The 25,106-nt window shown below is 35.7% G+C and overlaps 2 protein-coding genes across 4 annotated transcripts; both read left to right on the top strand.

Annotated features, from left to right (window-relative positions):
* The first annotated feature begins 1,259 nt into the window (after window positions 1-1,259).
* LOC115976133 (probable acyl-[acyl-carrier-protein]--UDP-N-acetylglucosamine O-acyltransferase, mitochondrial) lies at window positions 1,260-10,092 on the top strand. Of its 3 annotated transcripts, XM_031097252.1 has the most exons (10): window positions 1,266-1,791; window positions 7,516-7,640; window positions 7,745-7,853; window positions 8,326-8,418; window positions 8,544-8,660; window positions 8,759-8,842; window positions 9,189-9,293; window positions 9,414-9,500; window positions 9,612-9,749; window positions 9,824-10,092. In XM_031097252.1, exons 1-9 carry the CDS (start codon window positions 1,606-1,608, stop codon window positions 9,723-9,725), a joined length of 1,020 nt encoding a protein of 339 aa, XP_030953112.1. In that variant the 5' UTR covers window positions 1,266-1,605; the 3' UTR covers window positions 9,726-9,749; window positions 9,824-10,092. The 3 variants fall into 3 exon arrangements, 2 of the variants coding, with proteins under 2 accessions (XP_030953112.1, XP_030953111.1); XR_004088260.1 differs by having other exon boundaries at window positions 1,260-1,791; window positions 9,407-9,500; window positions 9,612-10,092; XM_031097251.1 differs by having other exon boundaries at window positions 1,267-1,791; window positions 9,612-10,092.
* A 12,645-nt stretch (window positions 10,093-22,737) lies between these two features.
* Window positions 22,738-24,731, top strand: LOC115976132 (transcription factor MYBS3-like). Its single transcript, XM_031097250.1, has 3 exons — window positions 22,738-23,362; window positions 23,798-23,994; window positions 24,127-24,731. Exons 1-3 carry the CDS (start codon window positions 23,062-23,064, stop codon window positions 24,511-24,513), a joined length of 885 nt encoding a protein of 294 aa, XP_030953110.1. The 5' UTR covers window positions 22,738-23,061; the 3' UTR covers window positions 24,514-24,731.
* Window positions 24,732-25,106: the final 375 nt, after the last annotated feature.

Here is a 25,106-nt window from a genome sequence, read left to right as displayed (position 1 = left end):
CTCTTTTCTTTTCCTCTGACTCAAAGTCTCAACACTCTCTTTTGAAACTAGTCTTTGAGGGTGAGGCTAGCTTGGACAATGGGTATTGGTGGTGTGGGTTTTGATAGGGTTGTGGCCGGTTGTGTGGGTTTTGATTGGATTGTGGTGGGTTTGTTGATGGCCATTGTTGATGTGGGTGGTTGTTAAGGTGGATTTGTGGTGGTGGTGGTGGGTTTTTTTTTTTTTTTTTAATTAGAGTTGTGGTGGTGGTTTGTTGATGTGGGTGGGTTGTTGGTGGTGGCAGTGGGTGGTGGTTGGTTGTGACCAGAGAAAGAGAGGGATAGAGAGAAAGAGAGAAAATGATGAAGAATAAAAAAAAAGAATAAAGAAATATTATTTAAAAGAAGTGGTTGCTAAAATAGAACTATTGATGTGGAGTGAATTGTGAAATTGTAAGTTAAAATAAATAAAGTGGCTTTTTTAGGTACTAAAAAGCTAAAAATTTGCCTCCACCAATGTAGATGCTTTTACCAAGCCTCTAAATGAATCTAGCCTTATCTTGTTTTTTTAACAAACCCTATTATTCACAAACACGTTCATGAGCAATTTATTTTGCTTGGATTTGACTTATTTATTAAACAAGCTAACAAGCCTAAAACTAAGGTTTAAGTTTGGCTTGTTTATAAACAAAAAAACATACACGAGTTTTTTATCGAACCAAGTCCGAGTTATTTATGAATGACTTAGTTTATTTATAACTTTAGTCAAAATCTTGTAGCTCAATCGGCTTCTCCTAGTTTTTTCAATTATTATTTTCAGGATTCAAATCCTTCATTTCTCAACTATCAAAAAATAAATAATAACAAAAAACTATGTTTCTTTTGCCAAACACCAAAAAATGTTCTTTGAAACTTAAGAATAAGATGTTTGTCCTAAAAGATGTTTCTCTCGCCAAACACTAAGAAATGTTCTTCCACAAGTTACTTTATCAGTTGAGCTAACTAGAATTTACTTTACCCCCTAAACTACAAAAATATATGATTAACATTGCAAAGTTACAACTTTGTTTTTTTTTTTTTTTGAGAAAAAGTTACAACTTTGTTTTAATGTCCTTATAGTATCTGTTTTGATGTTAAATATAACAAAATTATGTAGTGAAAGATCAATTTACCCATTTTTCAAAACAAACAGTAGATGGGTAAATTAATCTTTTAATGCTAAATCATGTTAAATTTAACCACAAAACAGATGATAAACCAAAATTTTGACTTGATTTGGGGGTTGATGGTGAGTTTTGAATTTTGATACTTTTTTCGCGAGGCAAAGTGAGAATCGGGAAAGGGTAATTTTTCCTGTTCATTTATTTATGGACGGGGAAGACTATAATGCGCCCAACAAAGAGAAACTACAAAAAAAAAAACTCCACAGTAAAGCAAGCAGATTCTCCAGACGAAAAAGAAGGGTCTAGACTCCAGATCGAGCGAAAAACTGTACCAGACAGACAGACAGACACACACACACGCTGACACTACATATTTCTCATCTCAGCGGGAAGTTTCTGTTTCTTTAGTTTCTCCGAGTCCGAAGGTGGGAGAGTGGGACACAACTATCGCTAGTCGCTAAGCCATGTGCTCGCTCATGAAACTTCGCAAGCCCTTCTTCTTCTGCACTAATTCTCTAACCTCACTCTCACTTCGGCGCTTATCCTCCACGCTCTCTGCCCAACCTTCTTCTTCTTCTTCTTCACAGCAAACAAGCTCTACCTTCATTCACCCTTCTGCCATTGTACACCCTAATGCTCTTATTTCCCAGGTTGGTACCTACTTTCTTTTTCTTTTCTTTTCTTTTCTTGGTGTTTATGTGTGTGTGTGTGTGTGTTGAATTTGATTTCGAATTACTAGTAAATGCATTGATAGTAATAGTATTCAATGTTTTCCTTTGGTGTCTGTGTTTTGTAACTTTTATCAAAGCACAAAGTTTGGCTATACAAACTCCCACTAATTATCTCTTGCATGTTCTTTGTGTTATATGTCAAATTTTGAGCCAATCGAATGTTATTTACCTAATGATTCATAAACTTGTTTTTAATGCATAATTTTAGACTTCAAAAACTTGAAATTTAAACATTTGATTAATGAAATAGCTATTAATCTTTGATCTTTTGTAAATTTTGCAAGCATGAAGGATATGATATGAAAATGTAATTCTATGGTAGATTTGTCAAAATTCACATTCAATAAAAAGTTATTGAGTGGAGTTGTAGGCACTAGCTATAACTAAGTTTGTAGCCAAATTTTGTCCTTTATCAAACATTACACTGCTCACTAATGTTCTATTGGATGTGACAAACCTTCCATTGGATTTCGTTGTCTCCTTTAATCTCGATGCTTGCAAAATTTCAAGTTTTTTGCTATTTAAATTATAAACAAACTATGAGTTTACAATTGGATAGTATAAATGATATCTGGTTAATTTGAAATTTGGCCCGCGTTTTATGAACAAAGAGAAGGTGTGTAATCCAACTTTGAGATCTTCAAAATGTTAATTTAATAAAAAGTTATTAAATGATGTAACATTGATAATAGTTACGCCGAGTGTAATTTGATTCTGACCCATATATTAACGGATACCATTCTAACCATTATGTGTGTTTACAAATTGAGTTAAAATACATACTTTTTTTAAAAAAATTTAAACTGAAATAGCCTTAGATTGTGTTCTCTAATCAGATTGATATGTGATAAGGAAAAAAAAAAAAAAAGTAATAACCTCAAGGGGGCTGAGTGTTGCTTCAGAAATTAAATGGAAGTTTTTGACATTTTCCCCGAGGTAGGAAATGTAATTTACTGAGAAGAAGAAGTTCTAGTTGACTGGTTTCATCCCATAAAATTTTAAAAGGTACCAATTAGATTATTCCATCTATACACTGTAAACATAGTGTTAAAGTTGTACTAGTGAACAAAGATTCCACTTCTGTGGGATCTAAGAGAGGTGATTTGTTTACCCCCAATTGTTTTTTGAAGTGTTGATGTGGCACCTTAAAATGTTACATGATGTGGAATAAAGATGAAACAGAATCTTTTTAAAAATTTCCAGCACGACATTGCACATTTTTTAATTTGGGGTTGAAACTTGAAAATCAACTTTAATTTAAATTTGAGGAAGACTCTTTAATTCCTCTGTTTTTTGAGGGAATAGTACACACTATGATCATAAAAATGTATCTTCAAGTGTTTTAATCCCGACTATTCCTCTATAAATATAAATAAAATGCTAAGATTAGTTGGTGGGATCTACCAAATTATTTCTAAGGTGTTGGCTAATCGGTTTCGAAGGGTGGTGAATGGGCTTATCTCTGATTCACAAAATGTTTTTTTGTGAAAGATAGACAAATCTTGGACTCCGTTTTAATTGCTTCAAAATGTATTGATAATAGATTGAAGATAAGAATTCTAGGGGTGTTGTGTAAGTTGGATGTAGAGAAGGTGTATGACCATGTGAGCTGGGGTTTTGTTAATGTATATGCTTTAGTGTAGTGGGTTTTCAGAGAAATGGAGAAATGTGTTGCATTTCAACTGTCAAATTTTCCATTTTGCTCGATAGTAGCCCTTCTGATTTCTTTGGAAGTTCTAGGGGAATTCGGTAAGGAGATCCTTTATCTCCGTTGCCTTTTGATATTGTCATGGAAACATTGAATCGTATGTTGGATGTGGCTGCTACCGTTGGGCAGTTCTCTAGCTTCTCTATTGGTAATATGGCTGGTACATCGATGATGGCGTCTCATCTTTTATTTGCGGACAACACTATTATTTTTTGCGATGTTGACCCTACTCAGATAGCTAAGTTGAGGGCGATTCTTGCTAGATTTGAGGAGGTATCAAGGTTAAGTATTAACTTGGGAAAATTTGAGTTGGTTCTTGTTGGTGTGGTTCACAATTTGGAGGCTTTGGTGGGGCTGTTGGGTTGTAGGCAATCTTCTCTTCCTTTGAAATATTTGGGCCTTCCGTTAGATGCTAAGTTTAAGGATTTGTCAATCTAGAATCCTATGCTAGAGAAGATGGAGTGGAGATTAGCAGGTTGGAAGAGGCTGTATTTATCTGGGAGGGATAAGGTAACTCTTATTAAAAGCACACTTTCGTCTTTACCTACATACTATCTTTCCCTTCTGCCTTTACCTGGAAAGGTGGCAAATTGTATGGAGAAATTACAGAGAAATTTTCTGTGGAGTGGAATTGGTGGTGAATCTAAATTACACCTGGTTAAATGGGCTAAGGTTTGTAAGCCTTTGCAGGTTGGGGGCCTAGGTATAAGACAATTGACGAGCTTTAATTCTGCCTTGTTAGGAAAATGGCTGTGGAGGTATGGCATGGAGACAGATGCTTTATGGAGGAGGGTTATTGAGGCGAAATATGAGAATATTTTGGGTGGTTGGTGTACGAAAAAGGTGACAAGTGCTTATGGTATTAGCTTGTGGAGATTCATTAGAAGTGACTAGTTGAATTTTTCTAAACTCCTTTTGTATGATGCGGGAGATGGTACTAGAGTGAAGTTTTGGAAGCATGTGTGGTGTGGGGATTGTACTTTCCAAGAGGCTTTTCTGGAGCTTTAGGGCCTGTTTGGTACGTGTTTTTAAACAATAGTTTTCAATTTTTTTGAAAATACGTGTGGGCGAAAAAGTGTGTGGAAATACGTGTAATGTTGTTTAAAAATTAAAAACATGTGTTTGAACTCGTGTACCAAACGGGGCCTTATTGTCTTAGTAGGTCAAAGGAATCCTCAATGGCTGAGGTTATGTGTTGGTTTGCTAGGAGAATTCATTGGAATGTTCAATTTCGTCATCCACCACAAGATTGGAAACAAGAATCTTTTGATCTGTTTATGGATATGGTCTACTCTTCGACTGTGCAGGTATTTGGTCCTGATAAGGTTTGTTGAAAGCCAACAAGGAGTAGAGGTTTTGAGGTTAGAGATTTTTATCTTTCTTTCTACCCTCCTACTCTCTTATCCTTCCACTGGGTTATGCCTCATAAGGTTATTGAGTTGTTTGAGTCTTGGCAAGGTAAGTTTAGGCGACATCGCAACATAGATTTTTGGAGACTAGTGCCTTATTGTTTGATATGGTGCATTTGGCGTGAAAGGAATGCTACAAGCTTCGAGGGATGTGAATGTTCTATACTAGAGATTAAGTATTTTTTCTTGCACACTCACTTTGATTGGAGTGTGGTCTTTTCTCATTTTTCTTGCTCTTCCCTTCATGTTTTACTTGATCGTTGTAATTTTGGTTCTTGATTTGTGCCCCCATAGTACATCCCCAATGTACTCGGATTGGCTTTTTTATTAATAATATTTTATGTTATCTATCACAAAAAAAAAGGTTAAGAATAGAACACTTGAAATAATTGATTCTAATAGTGGAAAATGGAGTTCTATTCCATAGATGGTAATATTTTTCATCATCCCAGGTTTTTTTTTTTTTAAAGCAAATTTTTTACTAAAACTACAGGATCAGTTTGTTTTTGTTTTTGTTTTTTTTTTTAACTTTTACTACTTTTGATTTATTCTTCAATGTTCTTTGTGCTACATTTTTGGGTAATCAATTAAATGATCCACACAATTTTGTGCTGAATAGAGAAATAAGAAATAATCTTTTGTCTATAGCATTTGGATTATGAGAAACTGCCTAATAATGATTAAAAAAAAAAAAAAAACTTTTATGTCAAGCCGAATTATAGTGTTTATTTGGGTTACTTTTCTTTTTTCAAACATTACTTTGTTCTGCTTTAGTAAAAAGGCTGGGAAACTGGTTTATTTGGGTTGCTTCTGTTTAGTTGCTTTGTTTGTGTAGCTGTTAATACAAAATGGAATTCATTGTTTTGAAATGGTGACATTGAAATTCTTGAAATCAGTTTAGGAGAGGTACAACATATTGAGGATTCGACAGGAATTCTTGGATGTGGTGTTTCTTCTCTCCCTATGAAGTATTTGGGTTTACATTAGGGAGCCCCTTTCAAAGTAAAATCTATTTGGGATCCCATCTTAGAATGTGTGCGAAGGAGATTGGCTAGCTATAAGAAATATACTCGTCGGAGGGGGGTTATCTCCCCCTCTCTAAGAGTACATTATTTAGCCTTCCCGCTTATTTCTTATCTCTTTTCCCACTGCTTTTGGGTGTGGCAAATAGAATGAAAAAGATTTAGAGGGAATTTCCTTGGGGTGGCCTGGGGGATGAATTTGAAGTTTTACTTAGTTAATTGGAATACTTGTTGTCCTCCTGTGTGCCATGGTGGCTTGGGAATCAAGAAGTTATTTAGGGTAAGTGGCGTTATGAATTTGAAGATACGGTTTTATTGAGACAGGTAATAGATTTAAAGTATGGATCCAATGGAGAGTATTGATGTTTGGGTGAGGTGAGGGGCCATATAGGGTCTGATTGTAGAAGTATATTAGAGGAGGTTGTGACAAATTTGTGCAGATCACTAGCTAGGATGTTGGAGATGGTACTAAAGTTAGGTTTTCGCATAAGTGTAGCCAGGGCCCAGGGGAGACGATTCTTAAGGAGAGATTCCCCAGTTTGTTTTTATAGTGAGAGATAGTGGAGCCATAGTGGCAGATTATGTAGAGATCTGACATGAACTTTGTTATTGGAATCTTTTGTTCATTTATGCAGTGCAAGATTGGGAAGTAGATTCTGTGGCACAGTTGTTGTCGGGTCTTTATGTAATAAAGATTTGGCTTGGGGATGTTGATAAGTTGGTTTGGCTCCCTTTTCCAAACAAAGACTTCAAAGTGAAGTGCTACTACTACATTTTGAGGGGGAGGAGTAGATTTTCCATGGAAAAGCATCTGGAAAGTTCATGTCTTGCTGAGGGTTTTTTTTTTTTTTTTTGGTGTGTGTGTGGGTGTGGCATTAGGAGGATTTTGATAGTTGATAATTTAAGAAAGAGAAGCCTAAGTATTATGGAGTAGTGCTTGATATGTAAAATTCATGGGGAGGATGTGAATAGTTTATTTCTACATTGTGTTGTGGCTTGGGAAATGTGGTTTATGATATATTCTATATTTGATGTTTCCTGGGTGATGCCAAAGTGGATGCAGGAGATGCTTGCATGTTGGAAGGGGTGGTTAGGCCAAAGATGTAATGGGGAAATATGGCAAGCAGATCTTTTGTGTCTCATGTGGTGTCTTTAGAGAAAGCAGAATGCTAGATGCTTTAAGGGGCAAGATTAAGTGTAGCATAGATGAAATATTTATTGCTAAAGTCTTTATTGCATTTTCTGTCTCAGGATTCCTAGAATTTCTAGATTCCTTGAGTTTTCACTAGCTTTGTATTTTCTAATTTTTGCTTCCAGTTCTCTCCTGTTTTTGTTTTACTTTGGTCTAGCCACACCCCCCCCCCCCCAACTTTTTTTCAATAAACTTTACTTATCAAAAATATTTGACAACTTGGACTTTTCAAAAAATCTTAAAATCAGACTGGTTAGATGTTTACTTGCATAATGATTTGTTGATGTTAGTAATGTGCTGTTGATGATGCAGGGTGTTTCCATTGGTCCTTTCTGCACTGTTGGTTCCTCTACCAAGCTTGGGCATGGCTGTCAATTACATCCTGGGAGCCATATATTTGGAAATACTGAACTGGGGGAGCATTGCATTTTGATGACGTGAGTTTGGGTGATGGTTTTACCTTTTGTGGTACATTGTTGCGATGCATAGTTCTTGTTCCGTTGTGATGTAATTTTATCAAGTGCCTAAACTTGTCAGGCAGTGGCTCTGTGGTTGGTGATGATCTTCCTGGGCGTACAGTTGTGGGATGCAATAACATTATAGGCCATCATGCTGTGGTAGGTGTTAAGTGCCAAGACTTGAAGTACAAGGTTAGCTTCCAATGACATTGGTGTTAACTCCTCTGTTCTAGCGTATTGAAATCACATTTGCTTCCATGCCAATTTGTATTGTCAATGTAAAGTGTTGCTTTTCTTGGAATTGTGGCCTAATTTTATGAATCATGTGACCATTATCTAATGACTAAAAAACTGTTTCTGACTGGTTTTTATTGGAATTGGCTTCAAGAACTAGAAGGAGCATTGTACATTTTCCATTTATAATATATGGCATATTATTTTTTTTCCAATTATTAATTTATTTTGTTCTTTTGTGTTTCACTAATATAAATTTCTCACACTCTGTTTGGTTTTCCAAAAAAAGAAAAAAAAAAAAGAAAAAAAAGAAGAAATGATATTGGATACTGTATTTCATATGTATTGGATACTGTATTACAGTCACAATTATATACATGTGGATGTTTTCATACAGGATACCCCTCTTATATATATGTCTATCATTTAGCCAGGGGATGAATGTTTCCTTGATATTGGCGACAATAATGACATCAGAGAACATTCCTCAATCCACCGTTCTTCGAAGTCAAGTGAAAGGACGGTAATGATGGGGTTGCTGAGGCTGTTTTTTTTTTTTTTTTTTTTTTTTTCCCTCCATTTTCAAAATAGAAATTTTGTATAACATTTAGAGAACTTCATATTCTAACTAGAATTATACATAATCAGGTTATTGGTGATAATAATCTTATAATGGGATCTTGTCATATAGCCCATGATTGCAAGGTTGGCAACAACAATATTTTTGCAAACAATACTCTACTAGCTGGCCATGTTATGGTGGAAGTAAGTCCTTGGTTCACTTCTCAATTTAACATCTTTGTATATTGTATTTCTCATATGTTACATCTGATTAGAATTTAATTCAAGTGCTTCAAATGTAGGACTATGCTCACACTGCAGGTGCAATCGTCGTTCATCAATTCTGCCACATTGGTTCGTTCTCTTTTATTGGTGGAGGTTCTGTGGTATGGTCATTTCTTAGTAATTGACCTTAAATTGTCATCTTACCCTCTTATTTTATGTATTTATGAATCCAACATGGGTGTTAGTTTCTAACATGGACATAAGGGGGAGTAGGCTTAATGACTTAAATGCCAACTACACTGTGACACTGGTGTTAGTTCTAGAAGGGCTTTCTAGGATGTATTTGATGTTTCAAACCTGTGTAAAGGCCAAAATGAGAGTGTTCTTGTTACATAGCGTCCTCAACATTGTATTGAATCAAGTACTTTTCACAAGTGTTCATGAAAAAGATTATGATTCTTCTAGGATGCTTTCAATCTCATTTTTCTTTATCTCATATGCCTGAAGGTTTCACAAGATGTCCCAAAGTACATGATGGTGACTGGAGAGAGAGCCGAGCTTCGTGGCTTAAATTTGGAGGGTCTTCGGCGTCGTGGATTCACAGCTGCAGAGGTTCGCATAAAGTAGAATTTCATATTGATGGTTTAAACTTTAGTTATAAATGATTATAATTATTATTATTTAACCTGCATGTTTGAAAGAGCTTATTTATTCCTTTGGGCAAGGATCTAGATAAATAGTCTGAGAATGGCTTATCGAAAGATATTTATGCCTGTTGATGCAAATTCTGCCAGTTTTGAAGAGCGTCTTGCTGAAGTGGTATAAAATCTCTCTTTCCCAAAACATTTTACCTATAAAAAAAAAACCTCTCTCTTTCCCTCTCTCTCTTGTTTTAGCTTAAAAATAATATGAAGTTGAATCATTTTGCAGGAGCAGAATGAAGAATTGGCACATATTCCTGCAGTTTGTTCCATGGTGCAATCTATTCGGAACTCTTTCTCAGAAGATCGTCGTGGAATATGCAAGTTCAGACATTGGATATAGTCTAAATGACACCTAATTTGTGGAGTGAGTATATCCAAATTTCATTTACTAATCAAGTTGCTTTAACTTTTTATTTTTTATTTTATAAATTATTGCAGTTAAAACAGTGGTTTGGACCAAAGCTGTTAGCAGTTTCTGCCTAAGAGCATCTGAGCAATTGTTTTTAGAAGCTGCTATAGACTTATTCTGTATTGTGATAACTCTGACGAGTTAACCTAATCTATTAGCAGTTTCTAACTAAGAGCAAATGACCAATTGTTTTTATAAGCTGCTGTAGACTATTTTGTATGGTCAAAACTCTGACGTGTAGCTTTTGGTTGACTTTGTTATGAAGTTCAATCTATAGCAATTATTTATTTCTTTTAAATGGAAGGATTGTTGTATTGGCTAAAAGGCTGAATGTGGAAAAAAGTTGCAGAAGCTAAAAATAGTGGTAACGGATTAAAGAGGGAGAAAGTGATTTACCTATACAGATTCTGCATTTTCGGTTCTGTTGGCCTCAAAGCACTGGCCAATTGCTGAAGCCTACATATTTCTCCTGATTCTTGAGATATGGATTGTCCTGAATATTGCAAATATATATATATATATATATTTCAATATTACATGGTTAATTAACAATTTATTTGACAAGCTGTGGTAAACTCTCGCTTCTTTTTGAAGCATGGTAATTTTTGTATTATTATCATCCACTTTTCTTTTTATCAGACCCTCATACCCTTTAGTTTTCTTGACTTGATTGTTCATTTCCAATATCTTAATCCAAGATCATTAAAAGTCATACCGACAATATCAAGAAAGTGCAAGTTGTTTAATCTTTCATTGCCTTTTGACTGAAAAAATGGGAATAAACAGAATATATTTCTTTACTGCGACTAAGATATCCAAATCTTTAAGATCTGTAACAAGGTACAGAGTACTGAGAATGGTGGATGTAGGGACCATAAGCTTCAGGGGGTAATTAGTATATTCTGTTGCATATGCTGCGAATGAAGCCTCATTTTTATTTACTTTCAATTCCCATTTAGCTTCTGTTAAATTTCTGGAAATGCCAAAGCAAGCACCAATATAATTGTTTAATCTAAAATGCTCTTGTGAGCATTTCAATACCATGTTATTTGAGTTTGCATTGCTGAGAGTTTATGGCAAATTGGAACTTTTAATTTTTCTAACTAATAAACTGATATGACGAGCCAATCCATTTTTAAGTAACCAAGATCTTGAAAAAATGTCCAAACTTCGTCTCTATATAACATGATTAAAACATGAGGTTCAATAAATGGACGTCGGGAGAGATTGAAGGTAACCATGTGGTCAACTATTAAATTTGAAGAAATTAAAAAAAATAAATAAATAAAAAGAAGATTTGGTGCAGAGAATAACCTACTTTTATAAGGATTTCTAATTGTTGTCGGGGCAAAAAAGTTTTCTTTCCGATAAATGAGATTTATATTGGGTTAGGGGCCTAAACTGAAACTCGACAATGGACTTGATGCATGGCCTAAAGGCTATCGGTGAAAATTCAAAGAATTCACTGTATTTTATGCCTTGAGCCTAGATTGAGACTAACAAGAGTGGTCCATAAGCAATCTCTATAGCAGACATGTTAGCATGGTTAAAAAACATACCGTGAGAAATAGCTCAGTAGTAAAGTGTTTCTGTAGAAAATAGTCCAACGGTAAAGTGTTTTTGTAGTAAACTAGCTTAGCAATAAAATGTCACAGCGGTAAAGTGAGATAAAACAGGATAAACCTCCAACTATTAGCTATTTCACAGATTAAGGAAAATATCTACATTATCAGACTCATCATCCGTTAACTCTGGAGAAGAGTCTTCTAATAAACAATATAAGGGAAAAATTCTATAGTAACAGTTACATCATAACCATCAATAGTAAATGAATAAGTAAATGTCATGGGTTCCATTATAAAAAATAATGAGGAAAACTTAGTGTGAGATGAAGAGAGAGAGAGAGAGATCCCAGCTAGCGCAGCAAGATCATTATGGTGCCAAGGCATGCTCGTGGATATTGTATAGGTAGTGAGTAGAGAGTCATTTGTGAGTAGTATGAGTAATGAGTGAGAGTGTATAGTAAAACTACTGGGGCTTTCTACTAGAGGTAGATAAGTGTTCATGAGTAGAGCTATAAGGAGTGTTTATGAGCTAGGAGCTGGGGAACTTAGTTTCTAAACTTGAAACTAAGAACTCAGTCACTTTTTTCAGAGCTTAGAGAAGGCTTAAATAGGGAGGTTAAGGAAGAGTTCTTTCTTCCTAGTGTATATCTTAGTGTGTTTCTCCCCCTGAAGCATTAATGGAGAGTTCCATTTATATCTGAGTTTTTAGGGGGTAATTAGTAAATAATCTCTGCTAAATCTTTCTCAATCTTTTGAAAATTCTTAGAGAATCGTTCCTAGGATTTTAGCTAAGAGTAGTAAGCTCAACTTTTAGAAGGTTCTTGCTGTTTTGGGAAATAACAGCAGAGATTCTGACTTAGCATTGAATATTGATTGGCCTTGGCTGATGGGATTAAAGCATGCTTTAGGCTAATGATCTTGGTTATGCTACTGCTAGAATCAGAGCTCCCTAGGGCAAATTGTATCACCCTAAGCCAGGTGTCAATCTTGGAGCCCTTGCTAAGAACTCTGTTGGGATCCTTGGTGCCCTTTAAACCACATTTCCCTAAGTTTCCTCATTTGAGGTTCATGTGCATGGTCCATGAACCAGAGAATACACATTTTTAGTATGTAAATGAATTGATTTCAAATTGTTTCAGGAACTTTAATGGCCTAGTTATGGCTGCTCTTGGTTCTTAACCAGATGGGTTGGAGAAGAAAGAAGGGACAGCTAGTTGAAGTTTTCTAGTTTTCTGTCACGTCACTTTCAGCTTTCTGTCACATGAGAAATGATGGAATTTCAGCTTGTGAAGGAAGGGTTTAACCCCTAATGGACACGTGTCCTCTTCTGATTTGATTAGACAAGTTGGGACTTAATGGGAATGGGCTCCAGCTGTTTAGTTATGCTGAAATTCGGTTGGTCAGTTCACGTGATCTCCAACTGTTGGGATTTATGTGTGGGCTGGGCTAGCTCAGCTTCTTTGGGCTTGGTTATCCCTACAAAATGAATAGTTTTGTCATGGGTGATGTACATAGGTTTTTATAAATCTTGTAAGAAAGGTATTTCTTGAGGGATGAGTAATTACATTCCCCATGAGTGAGGGATTTAGTATATGCAAAACAAGTGTCAAAAATAATATTTGAGTTTTCTAAGTATGTGCCAAAATAGCATTTGGGTTTTATGAAATAGGTGCCAAATTAATATTTGAGCTTTGTAAAATAAGTGGCGAATTAGTATTTGGGCTTCGTAAAATAGGTGTCAAATTAGTATTTGGGCTTTGTAGGATTTTATAAAAATATTGTCGTGTAGCAACGGGTTTTTAGAGGTGTCATATCGTAATGAGTTTTAGAGATGCCGTATCGTAATGGGCTTTAGAGTGCTGTATCGTAACAGGTTTTAGAGATGCCGTATCGTAACAGGCTTTAGAGATACTGTATTGTAATAGGCTTTAGAGGGGGTTTTGTTGGACTTTTTGGATTTTCCCACAAGGTAAATGTTTTTGGGCTTTCTTGTAGAAATAGCATAATTTTGTGGCCCAATTTTGGTAGCAATATGGTGAGTATCTTTGTAAAATCCCAAGTTGGATAATATGTGGGATATAATGAGTAATATTTGTAAGAGAATCCAAGTCAATTTATGGGGCTTATATACGGAATATTTGTGAAATCCCAATAACATGGAGAATATTTGGGTAATATATATGGGGAATATTTATGTGGGCTCAAAATAATTTATGGGCTTATGTGGGTATTTTTGTGAGTGGACTAATAAAATTAAGGCCCAAAATTTATACCTCAACAATTGTCAAACCAAATTTCCTCGTGTTCATCATGACACTTAGGTCTTAGGTTTTTTTTTCTTCCTAGAGAAGTGATGACTTTAGAATGACACCTCTTTGTAGAATTCAAAAGGCACTTATTTGAGGAATTAAGTATTATTGTGGGCATTATGTACTAGATTAAAAAATTTATAATTTTATTTTATTTTTTTACAGTTTCACCTACTATTATTATTTTAAAAAATGTTCACATCCATCAAATGACGCTTCCAAATTCAAATATACCAGGAATAAAAAATAATTACAATAACCTCCCTTAAGATTTGATGATATTATAATTATATTTTTATTTTATACGTAGTATTATAGAAATATAAACATTTTTCAAACGATATCATTTAAAATAATATCATTTACTTGTGGCTTATGCCAAAAAATATATTATCATGAAGAGGACATTTAGAAGCCAAAGATGAACTTGACACTTATAATTGTTACTCCAAGATTCTTCTTCTTCTTCTTCTTCTTTTTTTTTTTTTTCTTTTTTTTCTTTTTTTAAAGTAAGGGATATATGTGGGATTTGAAAAATGTGATATTTGCATGATATCATTAAATGAATTAGTTGTTAACGTCTATTGAATTGTCATATCCCAACCAAACAAGTGGATAAATAATTGTAGCACCATCAAACCCCAGTAAAGACTGTAGTTTAAGGGTTAAAATTCTGTCTTTTTCTGTGTTGCTACAACAAGATTAGTGAAAAGGATATTATTAATTTATAAAAGATTAATGCAAAGTGCTTGTACATTGGACATTCCGCAACATTTTTAGTTCTAATTCTGGATTATTATCTGTGATGTAATGTTTCTTCTTGAACATTTAGTGGCACAACAATGCTACATAAAGGTAAATATAGAATGATATAGAAATGGGGGTAAGAAAAAAAATGCAAAATGCAATTGTTCTTATATATATAAATATAAATCAATCAGTAGTTGAGAAGATCCTTAGTTTGAATGTGACCCTTGAAGAAACCTTGCCCGTTCATTACTTTTTTCCACAACAAAACGTTGAATTAATTTGCTCTCTTTTCATGTAATCGAAAAGACTTAAGCATCGGTGGTTGCTAGAGCATTTTAATGTCTACATAGCTTTTTGAAGGTGCTTTTTTTTTTCCCTCCAACTTGGTTAGATGTTTGAGAAGGGAGCTAATTAAGCTAGCTATCAGAAGCAAGAGGAGGTGTACCTAAAAGAGAGAAAAATAATGGGATTGGCCATTATTTGGGTTGGAAATGTTTAAGCTTTAAACACATCCTATGCAAAACCATTGGTGTGATATATATTTCAACTAAAATTATATTGGTACTAATTAACAAGTGGCCAGTACAAAGTGCTCTTGTACTTGAAGAAATTGTGAAAGTTGATCTAACACTTCTTTAGATGCAGTGCTTTTTACTTCAGCAAATTAATGGTACACTTATGGCCATTTGCTTCTGTTAAAGTTACACCTTTTGAGCTTGTGTGGAAGCAACTCTGAAAAAAGTAAATCTTGTGATCAATCTTGTATGCTGACTACTTCAGGACATGATAATAACCTTTAAGAAATCAGTCTCATTCATGCTTGTCTTCTAACTTTTTTTTTCTAGTTCATTACTAACCTTAAAATATTTGGTTGACAAAGTGCTTTCTTGGGGTCATTGTTTATAGCTCTGATTTTACAAGACTTTGATAAAAATTCAATTATCTGGATACCGTATAGGACCAAAAGAGTTTCACCAAACACACTGAATCAAAGGCCACAATTAAAATTGCACCAAGACCAAGTTCTCTAATAAATTGGGTTATCACTATTTTCAAATCCCTCGATGTTCACGTCGTTTTGAGCTCATTTAGCACAATATTTGCACATAGTCTGAAAAAAAAAAATACATAGTAGATATTTTGATTTGATTTGATTTGATTGTCATATATTCTAACAAAGCAAAACATTTGCAATATTCTTGATTTATTCTAATAAAGTAAAACATATGGTTACGCAGACAAAACCAAAATAATGCAACCATAAAATTGAATGAAAAAAGAATTAAAAAATAGGTATTTTAGGAGGAAAAAATTTAGCTACAAAATTTGTTGTAGCCTTAGACTACAACCTTACTCAATATATTTTTATTATAAGTAGATTTAGACAAATCTACCATTGGATTATGTGGGGCCAGAGAGTTTGTGACCCCAGCCCATTTCATGTTAAGGCCCAAGGCCTGCACCGAGGAGACACAGGGCCGAGAATGCATCATGAGAGTCATGGACGGCCTAAGAAAATGGCCGAGGACGAGCTCCTACTCGGCATGCCATAAATGCCCCTAAAAGGAAGAGCGACCACAGTGCGGAAACAGCACAATTAAAAGGCTGCCAATCCCTACTCGTCTGTGGGGAAGGCTTGTGTCTTGGCACAGGTAATGGGTTGAGACAATCCCTCACATCATTTCCAACAACCGGATGTAGTGTTCTATCGTAAAGTTCCACTAGGGGCTACGTTTCTTCACTAGGGGCTACGTTTCTTCACTAGGGGCTGCACTTCGTAGCGTCAGCAGCGCGGATGGTTCTAGGGGCATGGCCGAGGAGCTAATCCCCCTAAACCAACGTCCCACGCCAAAGCCGAGGGGTTAATTCCCCCAACTACTTAAATATCAAGTTTTGGACAAAACTAAGGTATTGCATGGTCTTCGGACTCAAACCTATGGGGAAACCAACTACTTAAGAAATCAAGTTTTGAACAGAACCAAGGTATTGCATGGTCTTCGGACTCAAACCTATGTGGAAACCAACTACTTAAGAAATCAAGTTTTGGACAGAACCAAGGTATTGCATGGTCCTCGGACTCAAACCTATGGGGAAACCAACTACTTAGAAATCAAGTTTTGGATAGAACCAAGGTATTGCATGGTCCTCGAACTCAAACCTATGGGGAAACCAACTACTTAAGAAATCAAGTTTTGAACAGAACCAAGGTATTGCATGGTCTTCAGACTCAAACCTATGGGGAAACCAACTACTTAAGAAATCAAGTTTTGGACAGAACCAAGGTATTGCATGATCCTCGGACTCAAACTTATGGGGAAACCAACTACTTAAGAAATCAAGTTTTGGACAGAACCAAGGTATTGCATGGTCCTCGGACTCAAACCTATGAGGAAACCAACTACTTAAAAATCAAGTTTTGGACAGAACTAAGGTATTGCATGGTCCTCGGACTCAAACCTATGGGGAAACCAACTACTTAAAAATCAAGTTTTTGACAGAACCAAGGTATTGCATGGTCCTTGGACTCAAACCTATGGGGAAACCAACTACTTAAGAAATCAAGTTTTGGACAGAACTAAGGTATTGCATAGTTCTCGGACTCAGACCTATGGAGAAACCAACTACTTAAGAAATCAAGTTTTGGACAGAACCAAGGTATTACATGGTCCTCGGACTCAAACCTATGTGGAAACCAACTACTTAAAAATCAATGGACAGAACCAAGGTATTGCATGGTCCTCGGACTCAAACCTATGGGGAAACCAACTACTTAAAAATCAAGTTTTGGACAGAACCAAGGTATTGCATGGTCCTCGGACTCAAACCTATGGGGAAACCAACTACTTTAGAAATCAAGTTTTGGACAGAACCAAGGTATTGCATGGTCCTCGGACTCAAACCTATGAGGAAACCAACTACTTTAGAAATCAAGTTTTGGACAGAACCAAGGTATTGTATGGTCCTCGGACTCAAACTTATGGGGAAACCAACTACTTAGAAATCAAGTTTTAGACAGAACCAAGGTATTACATGGTCCTCGGACTCAAACCTATGGAGAAACCAACTACTTAGAAATCAAGTTTTGGACAGAACCAAGGTATTGCATGGTCCTCGAACTCAAACCTATAGGGAAACCAACTACTTAAGAAATCAAGTTTTGGACAGAACCAAGGTATTGCATGGTCCTCGGACTCAAACCTATGGGGAAACCAATTACTTAAGAAATCAAGTTTTGGACAGAACCAAGGTATTGCATGGTCCTCGGACTCAAACCTATGGGGAAACCAACTACTTAAAAATCAAGTTTTGGACAGAACCAAGGTATTGCATGGTCCTCGGACTCAAACCTATGGGGAAACCAACTACTTTAGAAATCAAGTTTTGGACAGAACCAAGGTATTGCATGGTCCTCGGACTCAAACCTATGGGGAAACCAACTATTTAGAAATCAAGTTTTGGACAGAACCAAGGTATTGCATGGTCCTCGGACTCAAACCTATGGGGAAACCAACTACTTAGAACTCAAGTTTTGGACAGAACCAAGGTATTGCATGGTCCTCGGACTCAAACCTATGGGGAAACCAACTACTTAAGAAATCAAGTTTTGGATAGAACTAAGGTATTGCATGGTCCTCAGACTCAAACCTATGGAAAAGTCAGCTACTTAAGACGAATTCTGAGTTGCTCGGTCCTCGGAACAAATATCAGAAAGGGCTAAGGCTATGAAGGTCATTAGGAAGATGGCGAAGTGCCTTATTACTCAGCGACCTGCAGGGGCTGTTCATTTTTGTGTTATATATCCTCGGATGATTACTTCCTACACGGCACCGAGCATTCAGCCATCATCTCGTTCCAGTTTGGGGTACACAACCCATTTTCAGGTCAGTCTTACTGTACACGATAGCTCCAATAAGTTCATAATAACATCTTTTTTCTTGGTAAGGGGTTTCGGCCCTAAGTATTGTTTTCTTAGGTTGGCGTTATTATGCCAGACAGCTCTAATAAGCTCATCATAATATCTTTTTCTTTTCTTTTTAGTAAGGATTTCAGCCCTAAGTATCATTTGTTCAAATCGGCATTATTATGTCGGATAGTTTCAATAAGCATAGAGCAAGGTCTTTTTTATTAACTGGGATTTCGGCCCTAAGCATCGTTCAGATTATAAAAATGAAAAAGAAGTCATATGGTAGTACGTCTATTCACGGCATAACCATTTCGGAAAAAAGAAGTAGAATATTCCAAATAAAGCGATGTTGACTTTTATTAATATAAAGAGGTATTACAGCGTACAATGGAGGGCTTAAACAAACCTATACAGAAAACGAATTGCAAAAACAATAAAAAAGAAACAAACAAATGACCAGAAGTCTTTTTAAGCTCTGCTCCGAAGTCTTTCCAAATTCTGCCCCAATAGCACCCATATTGAGAGGAGGACCTCCCTTGGTGGAAGAGGAGAAGAAGAGGAAGAAGGAAAAGCACCAGGATGGATCTAGTGATGGGAAAGAAGAAGAAGGGGAGGTAAAAGGAGGAACCAGTGAGGGAAGAAAGGAAGAAGCAGGGACACTTTGTCCTTGCGTCAGTCCTGACTCCTAACACGCTGGTGCCATGTTAGATATGTTCATAAGGGAGCGGCTGGTACTGATAATGGGTGACCCCAGCTTAGTCGCACCAAAAGTTTGACGCGACGAGCCCCTGCTTCGGATTTTGGCTGAAAGAAGGATGAGAATTATCTTGAGTCTCTGTCATCCCTGCCCTGACCGAGCCATTTTGAGTTTCAGAAGAGCGTAGCATTTCTGGGAAGGGTATGGTCTCTTCATTCCCGCTCCTATCTTGGACGTATCACAATTCAAGGTGTAAGCGAGTGGATAAGGGAAACTCTGGGGGAGGCTAAGGTTTTTCAGACTTTAAAAGGATTGAAAGGTCTCTGTGTAAGAGAAGTAACCTCTTGCTTTTCTTCTTATATGAAGGGCAAAACGGGAGGCATTTAATCTATCCAAATTCTCAAGAAAATTTGTAAATGAGAATATACCCACTCCACTTCCCCACGCCGTCAATAATCGTCGAATTTAAATGGTCTCGTAAAGGAAAATCATTAAAGGCGCGTTTTGGATAATGAAACGGCAGGAACACATCGTGAATGAATTCAGAGGAATGTCTCGTAACCCAATATGTTTCCTGGATAGATGAAGAGACACCCACATTGATGAAGGGCAGATCTAAGCAGACCGCAATAAAGGCGTGGCATTACCAAAACCCTCCTCTCCGACCAAGAGGTCGGACAACAGGATTTTGAGGGGTTATTGTGGGGCCAGAGAGTTTGTGACCCCAGCCCATTTCATGTTAAGGCCCAAGATTTGCGCCGAGGAGACACAGGGCCGATGATGCATCATGAGAGTCATAGACGGCCTAAGGAAATGACCGAGGACGAGCTCCTACTCGGCATGCCATAAATGCCCCTAAAAGGAAGAGCGACTATAGTGCGGAAACAGCACAATTAAAAGGCTGCCAAAACTGCAATAAAGCATTCTGCACCTAACAGAGCCATGCTCTTAAACTTTTACAACCACCCCCAACCACTCTGGGTATGGGCTGATGGGACAAGTATCAGTCTTGGAAAAGTCGATCCTACACGTGGACGAAGGATAAGGAATACGGGCTAGTATAAAAAGAGGAACAAGCAATCTGGGAGAAGGGGCTGGGAAAAATGGCCAAAAATCAGAGCCTCCCAGCCCGCCTCCAGGAGAAAGACTCCTAGAGCGAACACAATTTAATTATGTATGAACACCACGAAAAACCACTGTCTGGTGACCAAGGCCTAGCCTTTCAAACCCACGCTCTATAAATGATATTGTTTGGGCCTTTTTACGTGCGAACCCAACATTATTATGGGTCGTTACAAATTGTGTCCTTACAGATTACATTTTCATCTTATATTCTCCATGCTTACAAAATTTCTAAAAAATTAAAGATTTATAGCTATGTCATCAATAAATTGTTTAAATTGCAAGTTTTTGTAGTTTAAAATTATACATAAAATATAATCTTATAGATCATATAGTAAACAATATTCAATTGACAAGAAATTTAACATGTGTATTAAGACCGTAAATAACGTATAATTTAATAGTTAGATTTTTAAAATATGTATTAATATTTATTTTATTGAGTAAAATTGTAGTTTTAGACTATAACTAATTTTGTAGTTAAACTTTGTCATTTTTGGAGTTAGCCCGTCTAAGTTTGCTTGGAGTCGACACTAAGTAAGAGAAAACAAACTTTTAGGGATCAACACTTAGATTGGCTGGAATTCACACTAGGACATTGGAAAATTCAAAAACCAATATATTATTTAATTAATCAAACTGTAACTTGTCTTTGTATGAGTACAATACTATGCTTACATAGACTACTAAACCCTAAATTTAACTTAGTTTTTTTTTTTTTTTAATTTTTTTTTATGAGAAGGAATTTTAACTTAGTTAGGAAATCCTGATTCTAATTTCCTTAGAAAATCTCCATTATTGAATCACAAAAACAACCTTGATTCTATAAAAGAAAACAAAGTACTAATAAACCTAATTAATTACTATGATTAATTATGACCTAAAATAATATACCAATGAACTAATTATAATACAATAATAATTCATCCAAATTAAATAATAATAATAATAATACATCCAAATTAAATAAGATTGAATTAAAATAAATATTTCTTTGCGCCGCATCATATGGATTCTTTTTTTTTTTTGAGGATCGCATCATATGGATTCTTATTTATTGGTAATGTAAAACTTATGACTTGGAGAATGGTAACATAAACTTATGACATAAATCATCCTTGATTAAAAATAAAAAAAAAAATAAAAAAAATAAAAAAATTGAGCTAGTGATTTAACACTTAGTTCCAAAAGGTTAATAAAACATTCTTTAGATCGTCATCTTCTCTTTTGCTCTTTTCTACAACTGAAGATTCCTTTTAATTTCACTGCCAAATAAGCCTGAAGTAACTGACCAAAATTGGGTGCTTACTGGTTCAGGCATAGAGAAAGGCTAAAATATTCTTTGAAATTGGCTTCCAGATGCAGTGGGTTATGAGGCCCATCCTCAACAAGTTGGCCAATCTATAATAATAAAAATAACATCATAATGTAGTATTAAGAAAGACAAAGCTAGCTAGCTATATTAAGAAAGACAACTAGCTAGCTAGCTAGCTAGTTCGGTGAGGTTTCTACCAAATTTATCATATTCTTAGTCTCCCTCTAGTTTTGATTACTAATGTATGAGCTTTACCTACAAAGGAAAGGAGAATATCCTATTCTCCTCCAACAAATCAGCTCCTGATACTATTTACATGATAGTGAAATTTTAGTCAGGTACCATAACACATTTAAAATTAAGATAATATTATAATATAATATATGATGTGAGATGTCAAACAATCAAAATGGTACGGCTTTTTTATTTTTTATTTTTTATTAATCAGTATTTATTTCAATAGCAAAGTTATTATACTCTTTTTTTTTGCTGAATAGCAAAGTTATTATACTCAAATGAGCTTCGATGTAGATGGTATATTTTGACTAGCAGCAGCCTGGTAATTAAGTACGATTATTACTTATCTGGGCACCCCAAATAATGGGTCATTAATATTGATCCAAAAGTTGTTTTTCTTTTTTTATTATAACAAAAATCAACTATTCTGATTAATGGTGATCATCAACCTGTGCTTTTGAATTTATGCTGTTGATTAGAATTAAGATGACTTGTTTGAGGGGTTTTCTTGGGAATTTGGAAAAACTTCAGAAGATCTCTTATACTAATATTTCATTTCAAAGATCTGTATTTGACATATGACAAAGAATCTAACTTCCCAAGGTCTTTGGTAGAACTAACTAAGAAATTTGAATTCAAAGCTAATTTTGTCTTATTTTTCTCTTTCTTATATAAAGTGGATATATAGCTCTAGTGAGTTTCCTATGAAAGTTGGTGTAGGTTGATCAGCATTAATTTTCAAAGTTTCTCATGTTCTGAGATATTTCTTCTCCCTTCTGAAGTCATATTAATATATACTATACGTACCTACCCCCAAACTATTGGAGGACTACAATATATAAATATCCTTCTCTACTATTCCTTTGTTATACCATGAAAGGTTATATGAAAATAAATAAAAATTTACAACTGAAAATACAGATAAGTACGTACCTATCTATTTCTATGTCAAATAGACGCAATGGATGGACGAAATAAATTCCAAGAGTCCCTATCTACAGAATATAGTAGGTTACAAAAGGCCAAAGGAAAAATTTACCATGTATAACTCTTAAAGAGTACAAAACTACCCCGTATAAGATGAAGCTTTCTTTAGAGAAAAATAAAGGGGGAGAGAAGTGTACTTATAATCTCTAGCTTTTGTTTAGAAACCGAGTTGGAAAAATATCCAACAATAAAATACGTCTATCCAATCATCTTCTCTTGGTGTGCATCCATTTTCATAGCCCCCACCTCACCCATCACGTTATATACTACCAAACATATTAGTTATTTGTGCTCTCTCTCTCTCTTTCTCTCTCTCTCTGAGTTTGATATTGTGGGGGTGTTAAGTCGTTAATCTGAGAAGTTAAACTTGTCCGGGTGAACATGGGCAGAAAGTGCTCACATTGTGGAAACATAGGCCATAATTCAAGGACCTGCACTTACAGAGAGACTTTTGCTGGTGGTCTTAGGCTCTTTGGAGTGCAACTCGACTTATCTTCATCTTCTTTTGCCTTGAAGAAAAGTTTTAGCGTGGATTGCTTGTATCATCCCTCATCCTCATCACCAACATCACCGTCGTCTTCATTGTCCTCCTCGAGAATTTCCATCGATGAAAATTCTGATAAAACAACCATTGGTTATCTCTCTGATGGTCTAACATGTCGACCCCAAGAGAGGAAGAAGGGTGAGTTTGGAATGAAAATTCATATCTTTTATGGTATTGTTTCAAATTTTTTCCGCAGAACCAAAAGTATTCTTGCAAGAGTAAATTACATACTAATAACGGCAACACAAGGTGATATATATATATATATATTTTTTTCATTCTTTTCAAGGACAAAATTTGCTCTTTAATTGCAATGATTTTTTTTCTTACTAAGGTGGGTGTCCAAAGCTTTTTAAGCACTTTGATTATTTCTCGGGTGTGCAGTCCCGTCCCACTTTTCAATGAAATTGTTTCAGCTTCTTACAAGAATCTTAAAGCAACCTATTTTTCACCAATTTGTTACTTTCTTTTTTGGCTTGGAAAATTTTATATGAAACAAACTAACTAGGAGCAAAAAGATTTTGTTTTTCATTTTGTTGATGAATATAGGTGTCCTTGTGGTTTTATGTTTAGGAGTTCCATGGACAGAAGAGGAGCACAGAACATTTCTAATTGGGCTTGAGAAGCTAGGGAAGGGTGATTGGAGGGGCATCTCTAGAAACTATGTGACAACCAGAACCCCAACCCAAGTTGCGAGTCATGCTCAAAAGTATTTTCTTCGACAAGCAAGCCTTAACAAGAAGAAGAGACGTTCAAGTCTTTTCGACCTGGTATTATTTCCTTGATCTTTCTAGCTTACATAGAGATTCTACTTGCATCATATGCTTATTGATTCACACCCTCTAGTGTCATTTATAAATTCGTGAATCAAAATTTTTCTTTCTTTCCTTTTGGGATGACAGGTTGGAAGCAGCAGCAACATGTTAGGTCATCCTGCAAGTAGTACTAATTCCAAGCCAAGTGATGCAGTTCCTGCTGAATATTGCAAAACAAGTAGCTCTCAACATGATACTACTCTGCCACTGCTAGGCCATAGTTCCTCACAACAAGATGCTAAATCAGATAACCAAGAAACCGAAGATCCTCAATTACCTTCAAGCAGTAAGGCTAATGTGCCTGTTTGGTTATATGGATTGGTGGATTCCCAGCTCAAAACTTCACATGCAGCAAAACCCAGTTCCTCAAATGCATCACCTAATCTAGAGCTCACACTCGCAGCACCAAGGCCTTTGGAACAAAATAAATCATCCCCAGCTCCCCTTCTTTTTGGGCCTATTACTGTTACATGAACTTTCATGGACATAAACCCATAGAAATGTCACCCTTAAGCAGGAGAGCACTTTGTAACATGTTATTCACGGTATTACTAGTGTAGTTGGAATATCTTAATGGGAAATCTATCCCTTTTTTTTCTTTTTCTTTTTCTCTTATCTGAATAAATAGATCTATTTTGATATCAGTATGAAAGTAGTGAAAAATCCTTGCTAAATATATCTGTTCTTCTCCATATGTGACTGCAACATCTGTGTCAGTGTTACTGTTAGTAATATGATGGGCTCGTGTTGTTTTTCTTTTTATTCTAGTTATGGAAAATGCGATATTAATTAGCATCTCATATATTGTAAATATAGTCTAGATATAGATATGGAACATTGTAGATAAACGTGGTTTACAGTGATTGCATACATCCCATCAATTATTTCAGGTCCAAATCATTAGTTTGGGATTATACCAAGGCATGGTAATAAAGGTAGAAAGAAATGGCATTTTCCACACCACCACGCACCACCTTGAGAGAACACTAAATTTTTTAATAATCAGTACCTAATCACTTTTGTGTCTTTTTTGGTTAGTCCATGTTAAACTACGGCTTAAGTTATTT

The sequence above is a fragment of the Quercus lobata genome, chromosome 2, assembly GCF_001633185.2.
Source record: "Quercus lobata isolate SW786 chromosome 2, ValleyOak3.0 Primary Assembly, whole genome shotgun sequence".
In the NCBI taxonomy this organism is placed as follows: Eukaryota; Viridiplantae; Streptophyta; class Magnoliopsida; order Fagales; family Fagaceae; genus Quercus; species Quercus lobata.
This window is presented reverse-complemented; position numbering and strand designations above follow the sequence as displayed.